The sequence below is a fragment of the Macaca thibetana genome, chromosome 19 (assembly GCF_024542745.1).
Source record: "Macaca thibetana thibetana isolate TM-01 chromosome 19, ASM2454274v1, whole genome shotgun sequence".
NCBI lineage: Eukaryota > Metazoa > Chordata > Mammalia > Primates > Cercopithecidae > Macaca > Macaca thibetana.
In genome coordinates, this window is record NC_065596.1 from 23,989,626 (window position 1) to 24,007,851 (window position 18,226).

Genomic DNA, 18,226 nt, shown 5'->3' on the forward strand with positions numbered 1-18,226 from the left:
GTCCCTGCTATGGCCTGAATGCCTGTGTCTCCCCCAAATTAATATGTTGAAATTCCCACCCTCGAGGTGATGGTATTAGGAGGTGAGGCCTCGGGGAGGCAGTGAGGTCATGGAGCAGAGCTGTCACGCATGGGATTGGTGTCCTTATCAAAGAGGACCAAGAGATACCCGTGGCCCCTGTCTGCCATGTGAAGACACTGAGAAGCAGGCAGTGTGCAACCAGGAGGACCCCCATCACCAGCCCCTGACCATGCTGGCACCCTGATCTCAGACCTGCACCCTCCAGGACTGTGGGAAATAAACTACTATTGCTTCTAACCCACCAGCCTATGGTACTTTGTTACAGCAGGGCAGATGGACCAAGACAGTTCCCATTATTAGCATCTGGTTGCTGCTCTAACAAACGCCCACGAACGGGGTGACTTAAAACACTACACATTTGGGCTGGGTGCAGTGGCTCATGTCTGTAATCCCAGCACTTTGGGAGGCCGAGGCAGGCGGATCACTTGAGGTCAGGAGTTCGAGACCTGGCCAACATGGCAAAACCCCACCTCTACTAAAAATGCAGGAATTAATTGGGTGTGGTGACACATGCATGTAATCCCAGTTACTCAGGAGGCCGAGACAGGAGAGTCTCTTGAACCTGGAAGGTTGAGGCTGCAGTGAGCTGAGATCGCACCACTGCACTCTAGCCTGGGCGATAGAGAGAGACTATGAGACTCTGTCTCAAAAACAACAACAACAACAAAATGCGCATTTATACTCTTACCCTCCTGGAGATTGGAGTCGAAAGTCAGTCTCACTTGGGCTGAAGTCCAAGTACCAGCAGGGCTGCTGCTTCCAGAGACCCCGGGGAAGAGTCCGTTTCCCGCCTTTTCTGGCATCCGGAAGCACTTGCATCCCTGGTGTGGGGTTGTGGCGTTGGGTCTTTCATCTTCAAATCCAGCAGCACAGCCTCTTCTCTCTGACTCTCACCCTCCTGCCTCCTCTCTTGAGAACACCGTACTGACCTTGGGCCACCTGGGTCATCAGGATAATCTCTCATCTCAGCATCCTTAATCCCATCCGCAACTCTCTTGTCATTTAAGGTGACCTATTCAGAGGCCTGGGGACTAGGCTGGGGATGTCCTTGGGGTGCTATTCTGCCAACCACAGACAGTCTGGCGACTTCCTTGGCACTCTCAGTTTCTCTGTAGCCTGGAGGTGGGAGAGATCTTCAGGAAGTACAGTGTCAGGACTGGGTGAAATAAATGATCAGGGCTGGCTGTGGTGGCTCACGCCTGTAATCTCAGCATTTTGGCAGGCTGAGGTGGGTGGATCACCAGAGGTCAGGAGTCCCAGACCAGCCTGGCCAAAGTGGCGAAACCCTGTCTCTACTGAAAATACAAAAATTAGCCAGGCGTGGTGATGGGCACCTGTAATCGCAGCTACTTGGGAGGCTGAGGCAGGAGAATTACTTGAACCCGGGAGGCGGAGGTTGCAGTGAGCCAAGATCGCACCACTGTACTCCAGCCTGGGTGACAGAGCAAGACTCTGCCTCAAAATAAATAAATAATCAGACTGTGGCATTTGTGAAAGAAGGAGAGAGTACCCTGTTTCTCATGGGGTGGTATCACCATTTACCAAGATAGGGAACACTGGGAGAGGAGCTTTTTTAAAATATGGGAGTGGGTAATGAATTCTGAGTTTGAAACTGTAGAGTTCCAAGGTGCTTCGATTTTTTGTTGTTGAGACGGAGTCTGGCTGTGTCGCCCAGGCTGGAGTGCAGTGGCGCGATCTCAGCTCGCTACAAGCTCCGCCTCCCGGGTTCACGCCATTTTCCTGCTTCAGCCTCCCGAGTAGCTGGGACTACAGGCGCCCGCCACCTCGCCCGGCTAGTTTTTTATATTTTTAGTAGAGGTGGGGTTTCACCGTGTTGGCCAGGCTGGTCTCGATTTCCTGACCTCGTGATCCACCCGCCTCGGCCTCCCAAAGTACTGGGATTACAGGCGTGAGCCACCATGCCTGGCTGGTGCTTTGCTATTTCCAAGAGAAAATATACACCTACATCTACACCTACATCTGTGCCTGCAACTACATCTGTGCCTGCACCTACATGATTTCTGCAACATTCTCTCCATTAGAGCCCAGGATAGGTGATGCCCACCAAAACCAGCAGGGTACAGTGGCTCACGCCTGTAATCCCAGCACTTTGGGAGGTCGAGGTGGGTGGATCACGATGTCAGGAGTTCGAGACCAGCCTGGCCAACATGGTGAAACCCCATCTCTGCTAAAAATACAGAAAATTCGCCAGGTGTGGTGGCAGATGCCTGCAGTCCCAGCTACTCGGGAGGCTAAGCAGGAGAATCACTTGAACCCGGGAGGCAGAGCTTGCGGTGAGCGGAGGTTGCGCCACTGCACTCCAGCCTGGTGACAGAGCGAGACTCCGTCTCAAAACAAAACAAAACAAAAAAAACAAAATAACCTGCATATTCTTTAAAACTCATCATTGCCAGGCCAGGAGTGGTGGCTCACACCTGTAATCCTAGCACTTTGGGAGGCTGAGGTGGACAGATTACTTGAGGTTAGGGGTTCGAGAACAGCCTGGGCAACATGGTGAAACTCCGTCTCTACTAAAAATACAAAACAAATTAGCTGGGCGTGGTGGCGGGCACCTATAATCCCAACTACTTGGGAAGCTGAGGCACGAGAATCGCTTGAGCCTAGGAGGCAGAGGTTGCACCGAGCCAAGATGGCACCACTGCACTCCAACCTCAGTGATGGAGTGAGTTTCTGTCTCAAAAATAAATAAAAATTAAAAGTAAAAGTAAATTAAAGGGCTGGGCGCAGTGGCTCATGCCTGTAATCCCATCTCTTTGGGAGGCCAGGGTGAGTGGATCACCTGAGGTCAGGAGTTCAACACCAGCCTGGGCAACATGGTGAAACCCCATCTCTACTAAAAATACTAAAATTAGCCAGGTGTGGTGGGCGCCTGTAGTCTCAGCTACTCAGGAGGCTGAGGCAGGAGAATCACTTGAATCCTGGAGGCGGAGGTTGCAGTGAGCCGAGATCGCATCACTGCACTCCAGCCTGGGCGACAGAGTGAGACTCTCTTTCAAAAAGAAGAGAAGAGAAGAGAGGGAAAGTTTTGTGTTGGATTTCATGGCTTCTTTTCAATAGACCATCTTGTTCCTCTTTTCACTATGGGCACTACTGCTTCAGATGTTGCTTCTATGCTTTTGGTCTCTTCTTGACTTTTGGCAACAAAATTAGTCAGCTTTGTACTGGAAAACATTGCTTTGCTCTTGTTTAGGAAACAAATAAATTAACCAAAGGATTAAATGTGTGCTCTCCCTCAATGGACAGATAGACAGATATAGATATACAGAAATAGTGACAGCTGCTGTGGAAAACGAGGGAGCCAGAATGTCCACCAATAGGGGAACAAATAAACACAGTGATGTAGTCCTGCAGGGGTGTCCCGACCCAAAAGAAATCACGAGAATGAGAAATGGAGATGCCCACACCTGCCTTTGCAGAAACATGGTGACGTGTGACCCTGAACTAATAAAATAAATTAATGATAAAGGGAAGGTTACTAAAGGTGTCAGAAATGCTGGGAAAGGGTGTCTGTGGGCTCAGATCTCAGACAAAGCTGCAAGGACAGTTTTCCAAAATACATAGTCCAGGGGCAACACCAATAATTCTTTCTTTCTTTCTTTTTTTTTTTTTTGAGATGAAGTCTCGCTGTGTCGCCCAGGCTGGAGTGCAGTGGCGCCATCTCGGCTCACTGCAAGCTCCGCCTCCCGGGTTTACGTCATTCTCCTGCCTCAGCCTCCCAAGTAGCTGGGACTATGGGCGCCCGCCACCACGCCCGGGTAACTTTTTGTATTCTTTAGTAGAGACGGAGTTTCACCGTGTTAGCCAGGATGGTCTCGATCTCCTGACCTCGTAATCCTCCCACCTCGGCCTCCCAAAGTGCTGGGATTACACACGTGAGCCACCGTGCCCGGCCACCAATAATTCTTTCTCAGAATGTTAAGAGCAGGTGGCCGGGTGCGGTGGCTCACGTGTGTAATCCCAGGACTTTGGGAGGCCGAGGTGGGTGGATCACCTGAGGTCGGGAGTTTGAGACCAGCCTGACCAACATGGAGAAACCCTGTCTCTACAAAAATAAAAAACTAGTCAGGTGTGGTGGCACATGCCTGTAATTCCAGCTACTTGGGAGGCTGAGGCAGGAGAATGGCGTGAGCCCGGGAGGCAGAGCTTGCAGTGAGCCGAGCTCATGCCACTGCAATCCAGCCTGGGTGACAGAGCGAGACTCTGTCTCAAAAATAAATAAATAAAATAAATAAATAAATAAATAAATAAATAAAATAAAGGCTGGTTTAGGGAGATCACCCTTATTCAAAGATGAGAAAGTAAAGGATGGGATTGAGGCTGGGTGCGGTGGCTCACGCTTATAATCCCCGCACTTTGGGAGGCTGAGGTGAGCAGATCACCTGAGATCGGGAGTTCAAGATCAGCCTGACCAACATGGAGAAACCCCGTCTCTACAAAAGTAAAAAACTAGCCAGGCGTGGTGGTGCGTGCCTGTGATCCCAGCTACTTGGGAGGCTGAGGCAGGAGAATCGCTTGAACTTGGGAGGCGGAGGTTGTGGCGAGCCAAGATTGAGCCATTGCACTCCAACCTGGGCAACAAGAGTGAAACTCCATCTCTCAAAAAAAAAAAAAAAAAAAAAAAAAAAGGATTGAAATAGAGATGTCACAGAGAAAATAAGTATTGTTTAAAAATCATCAAATATAGGCCAGGTGCAGTGACTCATGCCTGTAATCCCAGCTACTTGGGAGGCTGAGGCAGGAGAATCACTTGAAGCGGGCAGATCACTTGTTGAGGTTAGGAATTCAAGACCAGCCTGGTCAACATGGTGAAAATTTCTCTACTAAAAATACAGAAATTAGCTGGGTGAGTTGGCGGGTGCCTGTAATCCCAGCTACTTGGGAGGCTGAGACAGGAGAATCACTTGAACCCAAGAGATGGAGGTTGCAGTGAACCAAGATCGCACCATTGCACTCCAGCGTGGGTGACAGAGTGAGACTCTGTCTCAAAAAAAAAAAAAAAAAAATCACCAAATATTTAAATAAATTATCATAAAGCAGGAATTACAGGAGTTCATAGAAGATACGGAAAGGAAACAGAAGGAGATTAACATGAGGTTGCAGAATTTAGGGAAACAAATGAAAGTCTAAATTAGTTACAATGAAGTCTAAATTGCCTTAAGGAGAACAGACATTGCAGAAGACATAATAGTAAAAGGACGTGGAAGACAGGATTGACAAAAGCTAACACAATACGTGAAAACAACAGATCATCATAAAGGGTCAGAGAGAAGATTTGGAAACTAGAAAAAGGCCATGCTACATATATAAAAATGATATTCTCAAAGAAGAGATAGAAAATAATGGAATACAGCAAATATCTAAATTTATAATTTAAGAAAACCCCAGAAATACAAGATTTTCATCTATAGGTTGGAATAACTCACCATGTCCCAGGAAAAATGACACTAAATGGCTTACACCTGAGCACATCAAGATACTAAGACCAAGTGACTTAAAAGGGAAAAGCCCAGACTTTATTTCAGCAACATTCATTGCTAGAAGTCAATAGAAAAATGTCTACAAAGTTCCGGAGGACTTAATTTTGAATTATGATGATCTGGAGAAATAATTTTATACTCAGCCAAACTGTCATTAAAAAAATAAAGACATCAGCCAAGTGTGGTGGCTCATGCCTGTAATCCCAGCACTTTGGGAAGCTGAGGCGGGCGGATCACCTGAGGTCAGGAGTTTGAGACCAGCCTGGCCAACGTGGTGAAACCCCATCTCTACTAAAAATACAAAAATTAGCTGGGTGTGGTGGCGGGCGCCTGTAATCCCAGCTACTCGGGAGACTGAGGCAGGAGAATTGCTTAAACCCAGAAGGAAGAGGTTGCGGTGAGCTGAAGTTGCAGTGAGTCGAGGTTGCGCCACTGCACTCCAGTTGGGTGAGAGAGTGAGACTCCATCTTTAAATAAATAAATAAATAAAATAAAAACATCAGACAAATGTCTTAGAGCATGCAAGAATTTAAGGAACTTCCTGAAGAAACTATTTTAAGAACGACTTTCAGCCACCTGAGAGAAAATGGAGAAGCCACAGCTAGAGAACTGATGCTGAGCGCTGAGTCCGTCTGGCTTGAGGATTGGCATTAAATCAAATCTAAGAAGAATGGCTACAAATGTAGATGTTATAAATCTTTAAACTAGAAAGGGTATAGTTAACCAAAAGTGAGGGGGGCAGAGAGAATAGGAAGTGGTACAGGTATAGACATTCTCTCATCAAAAAAAGTATTTAAAATGGATTATTCCAGTAATAGAAATGTAAGTATATTAAAGCGCATAATGTTAAACAGGAAGAGAATCAATGTAATTAAGTAGGATTCTGTAATTTAGGGGAGAGGGAATAGGGCAAATTAGAAGTATTCTGCACTGTGCAGTCTTGTAGTCACATGCGGTTTTCGGGCAACTAAAATGTGGCTACTTTGAATTGCAGTGTCCTATAAGTGTAAAACACACACCAGAGATTGGAAACAGTGTGGAAAACAGAGTGTAAATATCTCAATAATTTTATATTGATTACATGTGGGAAAGAATATAGATATTTGTATTAAATAACATATTACAATTAATTTTACTTGTGTCTTTTTACCTTTTTAATGTGGTTACTAGAAAATTTTAAATTGTATCACATTTGTAATAGTGTTGGTCTGAAGGAATGGAATTAAGTAGATTATATGAAATTGTAATTATAAAGGTGATCACGGCCGGGTACGGTGGCTCAAGCCTGTAATCGCAGCACTTTGGGAGGCCGAGACGGGCGGATCACGAGGTCAGGAGATCGAGACCATCCTGGCTAACACGGTGAAACCTCGTCTCTACTAAAAAATACAAAAAACTAGCCGGGCGAGGTGGCGGGCGCCTGTAGTCCCAGCTACTCGGGAGGCTGAGGCAGGAGAATGGCGGGAACCCGGGAGGCGGAGCTTGCAGTGAGCTGAGATCCGGCCACTGCACTCCAGCCTGGGCGACAGAGCCAGACTCTGTCTCAAAAATAAAATAAATAAATAAATAAATAAATAAATAAATAAATAAATAACAAAGGTGATCACTAGAATAAAAATACAAGCCATTTAAATTCTCAGAACGAGATGTAGCGGAGCTGTGGCACACCAGCCAGAAGATCAGCCCCAGAACTCAGCCCTCGTCCTCCAGCCTCTGGGAACCATCCTTGCCTGAAGACAACTGGTCCCTATGGTCACCTTCTCTCCCTCCCCAGTGACTGGTCAGTGCACGAGTACAAAGCCTTTGTCCCGTGCCCCCGTAGGGGACAGCTCTGAGGGGCCAGCCCAGCTCCACAGCCGGAAGCCTCCATAGCTCCTGTGCTGCAGACCCTTCTCTCTCCGCCCCGCCGCCTTCACTTCCCCACAGGTGCCCATCCTGAGGGCCCTCCTGTCGGAATTTCCTGCATACAAATCTCTGTCTCAGCATTCACTTCCTGGAGACTCTGACCTGCAAAAGGAATTTGAGAAAGCAGATTCTAAAGTTGGATCTGGGGGCCAGATCACCCACCAGCATGCTGGCAGTGAGGCACCCATGCCTAGTGGACGGGAACACTGACTCACTGTGTCTCAGGTTTACCCCTACGTGTGCTCAAGAGGTTGAGATTTGTCCTGTGATCCTTTCTGAGTTTAGCCTGTTTAAGTCTCTTGATAGGATAAATGCTTCATCTTTGTTTTTCATCATATTTCTTACACTTTCTATTTTGTTTTGTTTTCTTTTGTTTTATATTTTCTCCTTTTCTTTTTTAATATATATGTACACGTGTGTGTATATATGTGTGTGTATATACGTGTGTGTATATGTATTTGTGGGTGTATATATTTGTGTGTATATGTGTGTGTATATGTGTGTGTATATATGTGTGTGTATATACGTGTGTGTGTATATGTATTTGTGGGTATGTATATTTGTGTGTGTGTATATGTGTGTGTATATTTGTGTGTGTATGTGTGTGTATATGTGTGTGTATGTGTGTGTATATATATTTGTGTGTGTATATATTTTTGTGTGTGTATATTTGTGTGTATGTATATATTTGTGTGTGTATATGTATGTGTGTGTATATATATATTTTTGTGTGTGTGTATATTTGTGTGTATGTATATATTTCTGTGTGTGTATTTGTTATTCTCGTTGTTGTTTTTCGGTAGAGATTGGGTCTCATTATGTTGCCCAGGCTGGTCTTGAATTCCTAGGCTCAAGCGATCCCCCACCTCGGTCTCCCAAAGTGCTGGTATTACAGGTATGAGCCACCACACCTGACCCTATTTTTTTTTTTCTATTAATTTTCTTTTATAGCCATCTTCTCTCTCATTGCATTACATCTTCAATTTGTTTTGCTCTGGTTTGAATGACTGTGTCTCTCCAAAATTCATGTTGAAACTTAACCCCCGGTGCAATTGTATTAAAAGGTGAGACCTTTGGCAGGTGATTAAGTCATCAGGGCTCTGCCCTCAGGAATAGATTAGCACCCTTATAAAAGGGCTCAAGGTCGGCCAGGCAGTGACTCATGCCTGTAATCTCAGCACTTTGGGAGGCCGAGGCGAGGGTGGATCACTTGAGGTCAGGAGTTCGAGACCAGCCTGGCCAACATGGTGAAACCCCGTCTCTACTAAAAATACAAAAACTAGCCTGGTGTGGTGGTGCACGCCTGTAACCCCAGCTACTTGGGAGGCTGAGGCAGGAGAATTGCTTGAACCTGGGAGGTGGAGGTTGCAGTGCACCGAGATTGCGCCATTGCACAGCCTGGGTGACAAAGGCAAAACTCCGTCTCAAAAAAAGAAAAAAAGAAAGAAAAAAAGGGCTCAAGGTCAAAGGGAGCACTCTCTGCCCATCCCTTCTGCCATGTGAGGGTTCGGCATTCCTCCCTTTGGAAAATGCTGTACGAGGCACCATCTTGGGAGCAAAGACCAGGCTCTCACCAGACACAAAAATGCTGGTGCCTTGATCAAGGCTTTCCAGCCTCCAGAACTGTGATAAATAAATGTGTTTTTAAAATATATATATAAACTACCTCATCCGTGGTGCTTTATCAGCATAAATAGACTAAGATGCTTTTTTTTTTTTTTTTTTTTTTGAGACGATGTCTTGCTCTGTCGTCCAGGCTGGAGTGCAGTGGTGTGATCTTGGCTCACTGTAACCTCTGCCTCCCGGGTTCAAGTGATTCTCCTGCCTCAGCATTCCGAGTAGCTGGGCCTACAGGCATCTGCCACCACGCCTGGCTACTTTTTGTATTTTTAGTAGAGATGGATTTTCGTCCTGTTGGCCAGGCTGGTCTCGATCTCTTGACCTTGTGATCCGCCCGCCTCAGCCTTCCAAAGTGCTGGGATTACAGGCGTGAGCCACCGCACCCAGCCTTGTTTGTTTTTTCAAACCTTTCAAAACGTGACTCATGTTTTGTGGCACAGGTTAGGTCTCCAGGAAATAGACGTTGAGACACAGATTATGTGCAGGAGTATTGTGGGGGTTACCCTTGGGGTCAAAACCTGTCAGAGAGTGAAGGAAGCAGGGCTGGAGGGAGGGAGGAGCGAGCTGAGATGACCGAACCTCCTCTAATCCTGCAGGACCTCTGCAGCCTCATGGTTGAGCCCAGTTGGTCACAGGTGCCTGAGTATAGATCTGAACCAACCAGTCGCTGATGTGGGCAGCTCCTCAGAGGGACACTTGACCCCGAGCAGAGGGGGAGACGAGTGCTTGTGTAGGGGAGGGTGTGATGGTGCACCCAGCATCCACTACATTACTCACCACTCCTCCAGGATCCCGTGAGGCCTCTTTTTCTGGGGAAAATGTGAAGGAAAAACGTTGCTTGGGTGAACTACAGCGCCCCCTGCTGCCTCGGGGCTGCAATGGATTCATCACCCTCAGCCCCACCACACATTCTCCGTCTGCTCCAAGAGGCCTAGCGATGTGGTGACCTGGACCCTCATCCCGGGACACCACGCCTCTGTCAAACTTGGCAGCTGCCCGCTGACCATGAAAACCAGGCAGAGAAGAAACAGGGAGGCTTGAGTGGAGGCACATGCCGGCATATCTCCTCCAACGTGAGGTGTCCGCCCAGACCACTGTGCCACGGCCAGGGGCACCCTCTCCAGCCTCTCCTCTTAAGGTCTCTGCTCAAGATTCACTGCTCTTTATTTTCTGAGTTTTACTTCATTTTATGCTCATGGAATAATTGCAAGAATGACTATAGTCGAAACCCTCTGTACTGGCCGGGCACGGTGGCTCACATCTGTAATCCCAGCACTTTGGGAGGCTGAGGCGGGCGGATCGCTTGAGGTCAGGACTTTGAGACCAGCTTGGCCAACATGGTAAAACCCAGTCTCCACTAAAAATACACACGTAAGCTGGGCGTGGTGGTGCGCATCTGTAATCTCAGCTATTCCGGAGCTGAGGCAGGATAATCACTTGAACCCGGGAGGCGGAGGTGGCAGTGAACTGAGCTCGCACCACTGCACTCCAGCCTGGGCGACAGAGCAAGAGCCTGTCTCGCAAAAAACAGAAACAAAAACAAAAACCCTCCACACCCATTTCCACACTCCGCTGCCTTGTTCACCTCATCATTTTTCTGTGCATTTTGTAGAAATAAAATGAAATGGTTTACTTTTTTTTTTTTTTGAGATGGAGTCTCGCTCCGTCGCCCAGGCTGGAGTGCATTGGCGCCATCTCAGCTCACTGCAAGCTCCGCCTCCCGGGTTTATGCCATTCTCCTGCCTCAGCCTCCCGAGTAGCTGGGACTACAGGCGCCCACCACCTTGCCCGGCTAGTTTTTTGTATTTTTTTTAGTAGAGACGGGGTGGTTTTCTGAACCATTTTAGAGCAAGTTGCATATAACATGGCACTTTTCCCCTATAGGCTTCAGTGTGAATTTTCAAATAAGAGGAATGTCTTATGGAAAGCACAGGACAGTTGCTGATTTCAGTAAACTCGACATTGATGCAATCTTTTAATCTACATCTGAACTCCAACTTCATCAGCTGACTTGATAATGTCCTTTGTAGCATTTTCCCCTCCACTGCTGGATCCATCTAGGATCAGTTATTTGACATTAATAAAAGATTTACACAGGCCGGGCATGGTGGCTCACGCCTGTAATCCCAGCACTTTGGGAGGCTGAGGCGGGTGGATCATGAGGTCAGGAGATCAAGACCATGCTGGCCAACATGGTGAAACCCCATCTCTACTAAAAATACAAAAATTAGCCAGGTGTGGTGGCACGCACCTGTAATCCCAGCTACTCGGGAGGCTGAGGCAGGAGAATGGCGTGAACCCGGGAGGCAGAGCTTGCAATGAGCCGAGATTGTGCCCCTGCACTCCAGCCTGGGCGACAGAGTGAGACACCATCTCAAAAAAAAAAAAAAAGATTTTCACAGGTTTGTTTTTTCTGGCATTAACATTTTTGTTGTTTTTGTGAGTTTTTGTTGTTGTTGTTGTTGTTGTTTTTGAGACAGAGTCTTGCTCTGTCGCCCAGGCTGGGGTGCAGTGGCATGATCTCAGCTCACTGCAACCTCCGCCTCCCGGGTTCAAGCGATTCTCTTGCCTCAGCCTCCCGAGTAATTGGGACTACGGGTGTGCACCACCACACCAGGCTAATTTTTGTATTATTTTAGTAGAGATGAGGTTTCACCATGCTAGTCAGACTGGTCTTGAACTCCTGACCTCGTGATCTGCCTGCTTCAGCCTCCCAAAGTGCTGGGATTACAGGCCACCGCACCCGACCTGTTTTGTTTGAGATGGAGTTTTGCTCTTGTCACCCAGGCTGGAGTGTAGTGGTGTGATCTCAGCTCACTGCAACCTCTGCCTCCTGGGTTCAAGTGATTCTCCTGCCTCAGCCTCCTGAGTAGCTAGGATTATAGGCACCCACTACCACGCCCGGCTGTGGCATTAACATTTTTGAAGAATACAGTCCCTCTCGTTTAACAGAGTGTTCCTTATTTGGGTTTGTCTGAAATTTCTTCGTATGTAGATACGGGTTGTGCACTCCTGGCCGGATTCAGTGATGCCGTGTCCTGCTCTGGAAACCACACCCAGGTGCACATGGTGTGCACCTGCCCTTTACCAGGGATGCTGAGTTTTATCACCTGCCCAACAAGTGGCCTCATTTCTCCACTGTGACTAACAGTCTACGGACACAGACTTTCAGACCTTAAAATATCTTTCACTTTTTTTTTTTTTTTTTTTTTTTTGAGACAGGTCTCACTCTGTTGCCCAGGCTGGGATGCAGCAGCACAATCACTGCTCACTGCAGCCTCGCCCTCCTGGGCTCAAGTGATCCTCCCACCTCGGCCTCCGGAGTAGCTGGGACTACAGGCACGTTACCATCATGCCCCCTAATTTTTAAAGTTTTTTTTTTTTTTTTTTTTTTTTTGAGACGGAGTCTCGCTCTGTCGCCCAGGCTGGAGTGCAGTGGCGCGATCTCGGCTCACTGCAAGCTCCGCCTCCCGGGTTCACGCCATTCTCCTGCCTCAGCCTCCCGAGTAGCTGGGACTACAGGCGCCCACAACCGCGCCCGGCTAATTTTTTGTATTTTCAGTAGAGACGGGGTTTCACCGTGGTCTCCATCTCCTGACCTTGTGATCCGCCCGCCTCGGCCTCCCAGAGTGCTGGGATTACAGGCGTGAGCCACCGCGCCCGGCCAAGTTTTTTTTTTTTTTTTAACAGTGTCTCATTCTGAGGCCAGGCGCGGTGGCTCACGCCTGTAATCCCAGCACTTTGGGAGGCCAAGGCGGGCGGATCACGAGGTCAGGAGATCGAGACCATCCTGGCTAACATGGTGAAACCCCGACTCTACTAAAAATACAAACAAATCAGCCGGGCGCGGTGGCAGGCGCCTGTAGTCCCAGCTACTCGGGAGGCTGAGGCAGGAGAATGGCGTGAACCCGGGAGGCGGAGCTTGCAGTGAGCCGAGATCGTGCCACTGCATTAGAGCCTGGGCGACAGAGCGAGACTCCGTCTCAAAAAAAAAAAATAAATAAATAAATAAAAATAAGAAAAAGTGTCTCACTCTGTTTCCCAGGCTGGAGTGCAGTGATCTTAGCTCGCCGCAACCTCTGCCTCCCGGGTTCAAGTGATTCTCCTGCCTTAGCCTCCACAGAGTAGCTGGGATGATGGGCACTTGCACCACGCATGGATAATAGAGACAGGGTTTCACCGTGTTGCCCAGGCTGGTCTCAAACTCAAGTGATCCTCCCACCTCGGCCTCCCCAAGTGTTAGGACTACGGGTATGAGCCACCATACCAGACCACAATACCCTTCTCTTCACCCAAGTCCTCATTTGACATCTTTGTGATGATTCTTGCCAAGCCCTCTCCTAGGAATCTTCTCCGGTTGTGCCGGGCGGACTCAAGCCCTTGGGTTCGGCCCCTCAGCACAGCACCTCACTCATATCTGTTCATGCTTTTCCCTGCTTCACAGGACCTCTGGCTACCCACCCAGTTGAGGACTGCATAAGATACGTGTTTAGTTCACAGAATGGCTGAATTAATAATAATAAATGAAAAATAAGGAACCAACTGTTGCACAAATCAGTGAGGACTCTTGAACACAAGGGCCAGAACCCTCAATCTGAATGATGTAAATCAAAAAAGGAGTGAGGGTAGGCCCCTCCAGAGTGGTTGGCGAATTCTCAGAGGACTGAGTAATGCTTGTGTATCAGGCATCAAGGGTGGTGCATGTCAACTTCTCACCATTCACTGGCCGATGACTGGGAAACATGAATGAGACTCATTCCCTTCTTCCTGGTCCCCAAATCCCTTCTTCCTGGTCTCAGTAGGAACCGCCCTCCACTCATTTGTGCAAGCCACACATCTGGAGGCCATCCTTCACTCTGTCCAGCTTCGCTCCATCAGCGAGTCTTGTGGGGTCCACCTTCCCAAGTCTCTCTGGTCCAGGCCCCACATCTCCCACCTGGCCCCTGCCTCTTCACGCCCCGCTTCCTATCCTCTCTCTGCATCGTGCGCCCCGAAGATTCACGGCACTTATGTGTCTCAAATTTAAAGTGTGGCGAGTCCTTGCCTTCCCATCCTCCCCTCTAAACGCCCTGAAGACAGGCGTTAGGGCTGTCTCCATCAAATCCCCCCCACCCCCCGGCCTAGCACAGGATCAGAACGTGCACGTGTTCCAGAAATGTTCAATCTGCGAAACAACGACGGGCTGCAGAGCCAAATGGCCCTGGGGTCAAGCCCACCTCCCTGCCTCCCGCCTTGGGCTCTCCGGCGGGTGCATGTTCCCAAGCTCCCCAATTGGTTCCTCCGCGCGCTAGTTTGCTCATCACGGGTGCAAAAGTGCAGAAAGTTCCAGAACCACGCCGGCCGGACACCAATTCTGGCTCTATCACTGACACTCTGGGTGGCCAGTCGCCCTGGGCCTCAGTTTCCTAGTCTGCAACGCGGGGTATTAACAGTGAGCACCCAAGGGATTGGAGAGGTCACACGGGCCCACGTGGTCCCCACGCAGGTGTGATTATCAGGAATTCGTATTTTTATGGAATGCATCCTCCTCCGCCAAGGCCAAGGCCAGGGTCCAGCAGAGACGGCCGGGAAGACACCGCAAGCTCGCCACAAGCCGCCGGCTACGCTCGGCTGCGCGCCCGCGCCCGCGCACCTACTACGCGCCCGGCCCGCTCTCCGCCCCCTCCAGGCTCCGCCCCGACCCCGCCCTCCAGGCTCCACAGCCAATGAGTGCGCGGCCCCGCATCCGGGGATCCCGGCGCGGCCGCCGCCTCCCGCGCACACACGGCCATGGCGGAGGTGAGTGAGCGGGCCGGGGGAGCCGGCCCCCCGCCCCCGCGCGTCCGCGCCCCCCGCAGCCGTGGCTCTGCCTCGCAGTGGGCCCCGGGGACAGAGAGCCCCGCTCTGGAGCTCTGAGGCCGGCCGGGGCGCCTGGCCCTTCCGGGGCCGGAGGGGCGCGGGGCTCCGTCGGCGGCCGCCCCCGGCCCGGCCCCCCCCACTCCCCCGGCTGCCACATCGCGGGCTGCAGTGCGCATGCGCGGCGGCGCGGGGCGGGCGGGGGCCGGAGTGGGGGAGGGGAGGGACGCGGGGCGGGGCCGGGGTCTGGGGTCCGGTGGGCGCGCGGCCCCGCTCCAGGGTCCGACTCCCGTTCCCGGCCCCGGCCCCGCGGCGCGCAGGCCTCCCCTCCCGCGCGTTTGCCAACTTTGCCAAGTGCTGGGGCCGCCGGGCGCCCCGCGCTCCCCGTCGGGATCCCGGTGGACCCACCGCGCCTCCGCCGCCCGCGAGCCCCCCGGCGGGGCTGGGTCAGACCCAGGGCGGGATTTGAACCCCCGACGCGGACCCGCCTGGCACAAACTGGGCGCAGGGTGGGTGGGTCCGCCGGGGCCTAGAGAGCGTCGGGGCTGATCTCAGCAGAGTTGGACCAGCCTCTCCCGGGCACGAAGTTACTTCTGGAGCCTCCTCCCTCGTCCTGGAAACAAGCCGGGGGCCAGCTATATTTTGGAATCCAGAATTTTTGCGATTTGAGGATCTGTGGGATTTTGGACTGTGATGTTTGATCACACACACCTAGGACTGTCTAGGATAAGACAACAGATAGCTTCGTGTCAGGTCAAACCAGGAAGGAAGAAACTTCCGCTTTTGGAGCTTTTTTGGATGTCGGAGTGGTGGGTGAGCCTGTGTGGACTTAACTTTCACCCTAGAGGGTCCCGGTGAAGACGGAAAGAGAGAATGTAGGCGAAGGCGCGGCGGCTGCGAGGTGTCAGTCGGTGGGACTCAGTGCGTGACTTGCGTGTGCAGAAGTTAAGACAGGCAGGCAGACTCAAGAGCGGATCCTGTCTGGGCCGCAGGGGCCCGTAGGAAAAGGTGCCCACCCAGCCGGGCACAGCCGCCTCATGGGAAGCCGGGATTGGAACTGCGGCCTGGCCCTGGTGCCACGTTGCGTGTTTATGTCTTGGCACCATACGAGTGGGTGTTGTGGAAGGCAGGCCTGGCCATTCTCTCCCCCTGGTGACGACCTCAGGGGCAGTAACAGGCCCTGTGTTTGTGCCAGAGACAGTGTAGGTGTCTCGATGCTAGGCCAGATCTCACCAGGCAGATCTCCTTCATCAAGAGTGAGTTCTTGGCCGGGCGCGGTGGCTCAAGCCTGTAATCCCAGCACTTTGGGAGGCCGAGACGGGCGGATCACGAGGTCAGGAGATCGAGACCATCCTGGGTAACACAGTGAAACCCTGTCTCTACTAAAAATACAAAAACGTAGCCGGGCGAGGTGGCAGGCGCCTGTAGTCCCAGCTACTCGGGAGGCTGAGGCAGGAGAATGGCGTGAACCCGGGAGGCGGAGCTTGCAGTGAGCTGAGATCCGGCCACTGCACTCCAGCCTGGGTGACAGAGCGAGACTCCGTCTCCAAAAAAAAAAAAAAAAAAGAGTGAGTTCTTTTGGAGGAGACGTTTAGAGAGACAGTCCCCATGCGGATGGTGGCTGGCCTCCAGGCTCGGAGGCAGAAGCCGCGTCTCCCAGTGGCCCTGCAGCGATGTGGTCGTCCAATGAGTTGTGCTCCTGGCATCTTTGCTGGGAGTGGGGTGGCATTTGGGCAACACACATGGCCTCGCAGGTAGCTCCGTGTCTGGGATGGCACAAGTCAGACTCCCAAGCCAGCCTCCCCCAGACCTGCCGTGTGGCTGTTTCGCCCTGGGCTGAGCTCCTTGTGGTCTGGCTGCTCCTGGTAACCCTGTTTTCCAGTTTGGGGTGGTGCCCTGTCGAGTGAATTTGATTTTTCTAAGGCGGTCCTGCTCTGTCCTCAGCCTGAGGATCTCGCAGTGAATGGGGCCGACAGGGCCTGTGCTACAGGGATGCAGAGTCTGGTCAGAGAGAGAGGTGGATGGGTTCGGACCAACTAGTGTGAGGATGCTGAGCGTGAGGAGCCGTGGCAGCCTCTCTGACCACCGGACTTGTTCTGTGTGGTCTTGGGCAGGTTGCCCAGTGACGCAGAACTTCCTTTTCCTCATCTCTGAAATGGGAAGTTAATGGTCGATCTTCAGAGCTAGGAGGTCTGATGAGGTCCTGCCGCAATGGCTTGTACATACAAGTTGAACCTTGTGAAGTTGACAATATTCCGCTGTTTTTAACCCATAAAAATGGCAATTTGCAACTTAATAGCACATAATCAGTACTAGTTACTTTATTATGTATCAGTATCCCAGAATAATCATAAGCACCAGAGTGGCAGACGGGAATGCTTCATACTCTACTAGATTAATCTTTAAAAAACCTAAGAGCACTGGCCGGGCGCGGTGGCTCAAGCCTGTAATCCCAGCACTTTGGGAGGCCGAGACGGGTGGATCACGAGGTCAGAAGATCGAGACCATCCTGGCTAACACGGTGAAACCCCATCTCTACTAAAAAATACAAAAAACTAGCCGGGCGAGGTGGCGGGCGCCTGTAGTCCCAGCTACTCGGGAGGCTGAGGCAGGAGAATGGCGTAAACCTGGGAGGTGGAGGAGCTTGCAGTGAGCTGAGATCCGGCCACTGCACTCCAGCCTGGGCGACAGAGTGAGACTCCGTCTCAAAAAAAAAAAAACAAAAAACCTAAGAGCACGGTCTTTTGCTCTTGCCTAAAACCATCCACGGCTTTTCATGCTCCCTGGGATAAAATGGTCCTCCTTGCTGAGTCCTGCAGCCCTGTGGGGTGGTCCCCACTGATCCCCCGAGTCTAGGGCGCTGGGCTTCTGTTTGCTGGTGCACTCTACCCCTTTGGGCGCTGCCAACGAATGGTTCAACCTCTACTCAGGCCCCCCAGGCCTTCCCTGACCCACAGTTGCAGAGCTCCTGCGCCCTGTTTTCTCTTCTCGGTGCCATACATGTCCACTCGTTTGTTATCTGTGTCCAAAACTAGCAACACCATGTGGGTGGAGGCAGGTGGAACTTGTTTCTCGGGTTAAGCACCTCGCCACTGCCTTGCTGAGCCCAGAGTGGGCGCCCAGGGTGCGTTGGTCAGACGGAGGAGTGGGATGCTGGGCGGTCCAGCAAAGGCCTGGCACTTGAGTTGGTGTGGATGGGGAGGAGGGTCAAGCATGGTCTTAGGAGGAGGAGGTTCCAGTCACACTGGGGAGAGCTTGTGGCATGGGAGGGGTAGGTGCAGCCATCT

General features: G+C 51.0%; 1 protein-coding gene across 2 annotated transcripts in view; it reads left to right on the forward strand.

The window, feature by feature from the left end:
• Positions 1-14,817: 14,817 nt before the first annotated feature.
• Positions 14,818-18,226, forward strand: part of MIER2 (MIER family member 2) — a 38,373-nt gene continuing 34,964 nt past the window's right edge. The window contains exon 1 of one of the 2 annotated variants that reach the window (XM_050771142.1): positions 14,818-14,882. In XM_050771142.1, coding sequence (XP_050627099.1) covers positions 14,874-14,882 — 9 coding nt within the window. In that variant the 5' untranslated portion in view covers positions 14,818-14,873. The remainder of the gene's footprint in view (positions 14,883-18,226) is intronic. The other variant, XM_050771144.1, reaches the window with a different exon arrangement.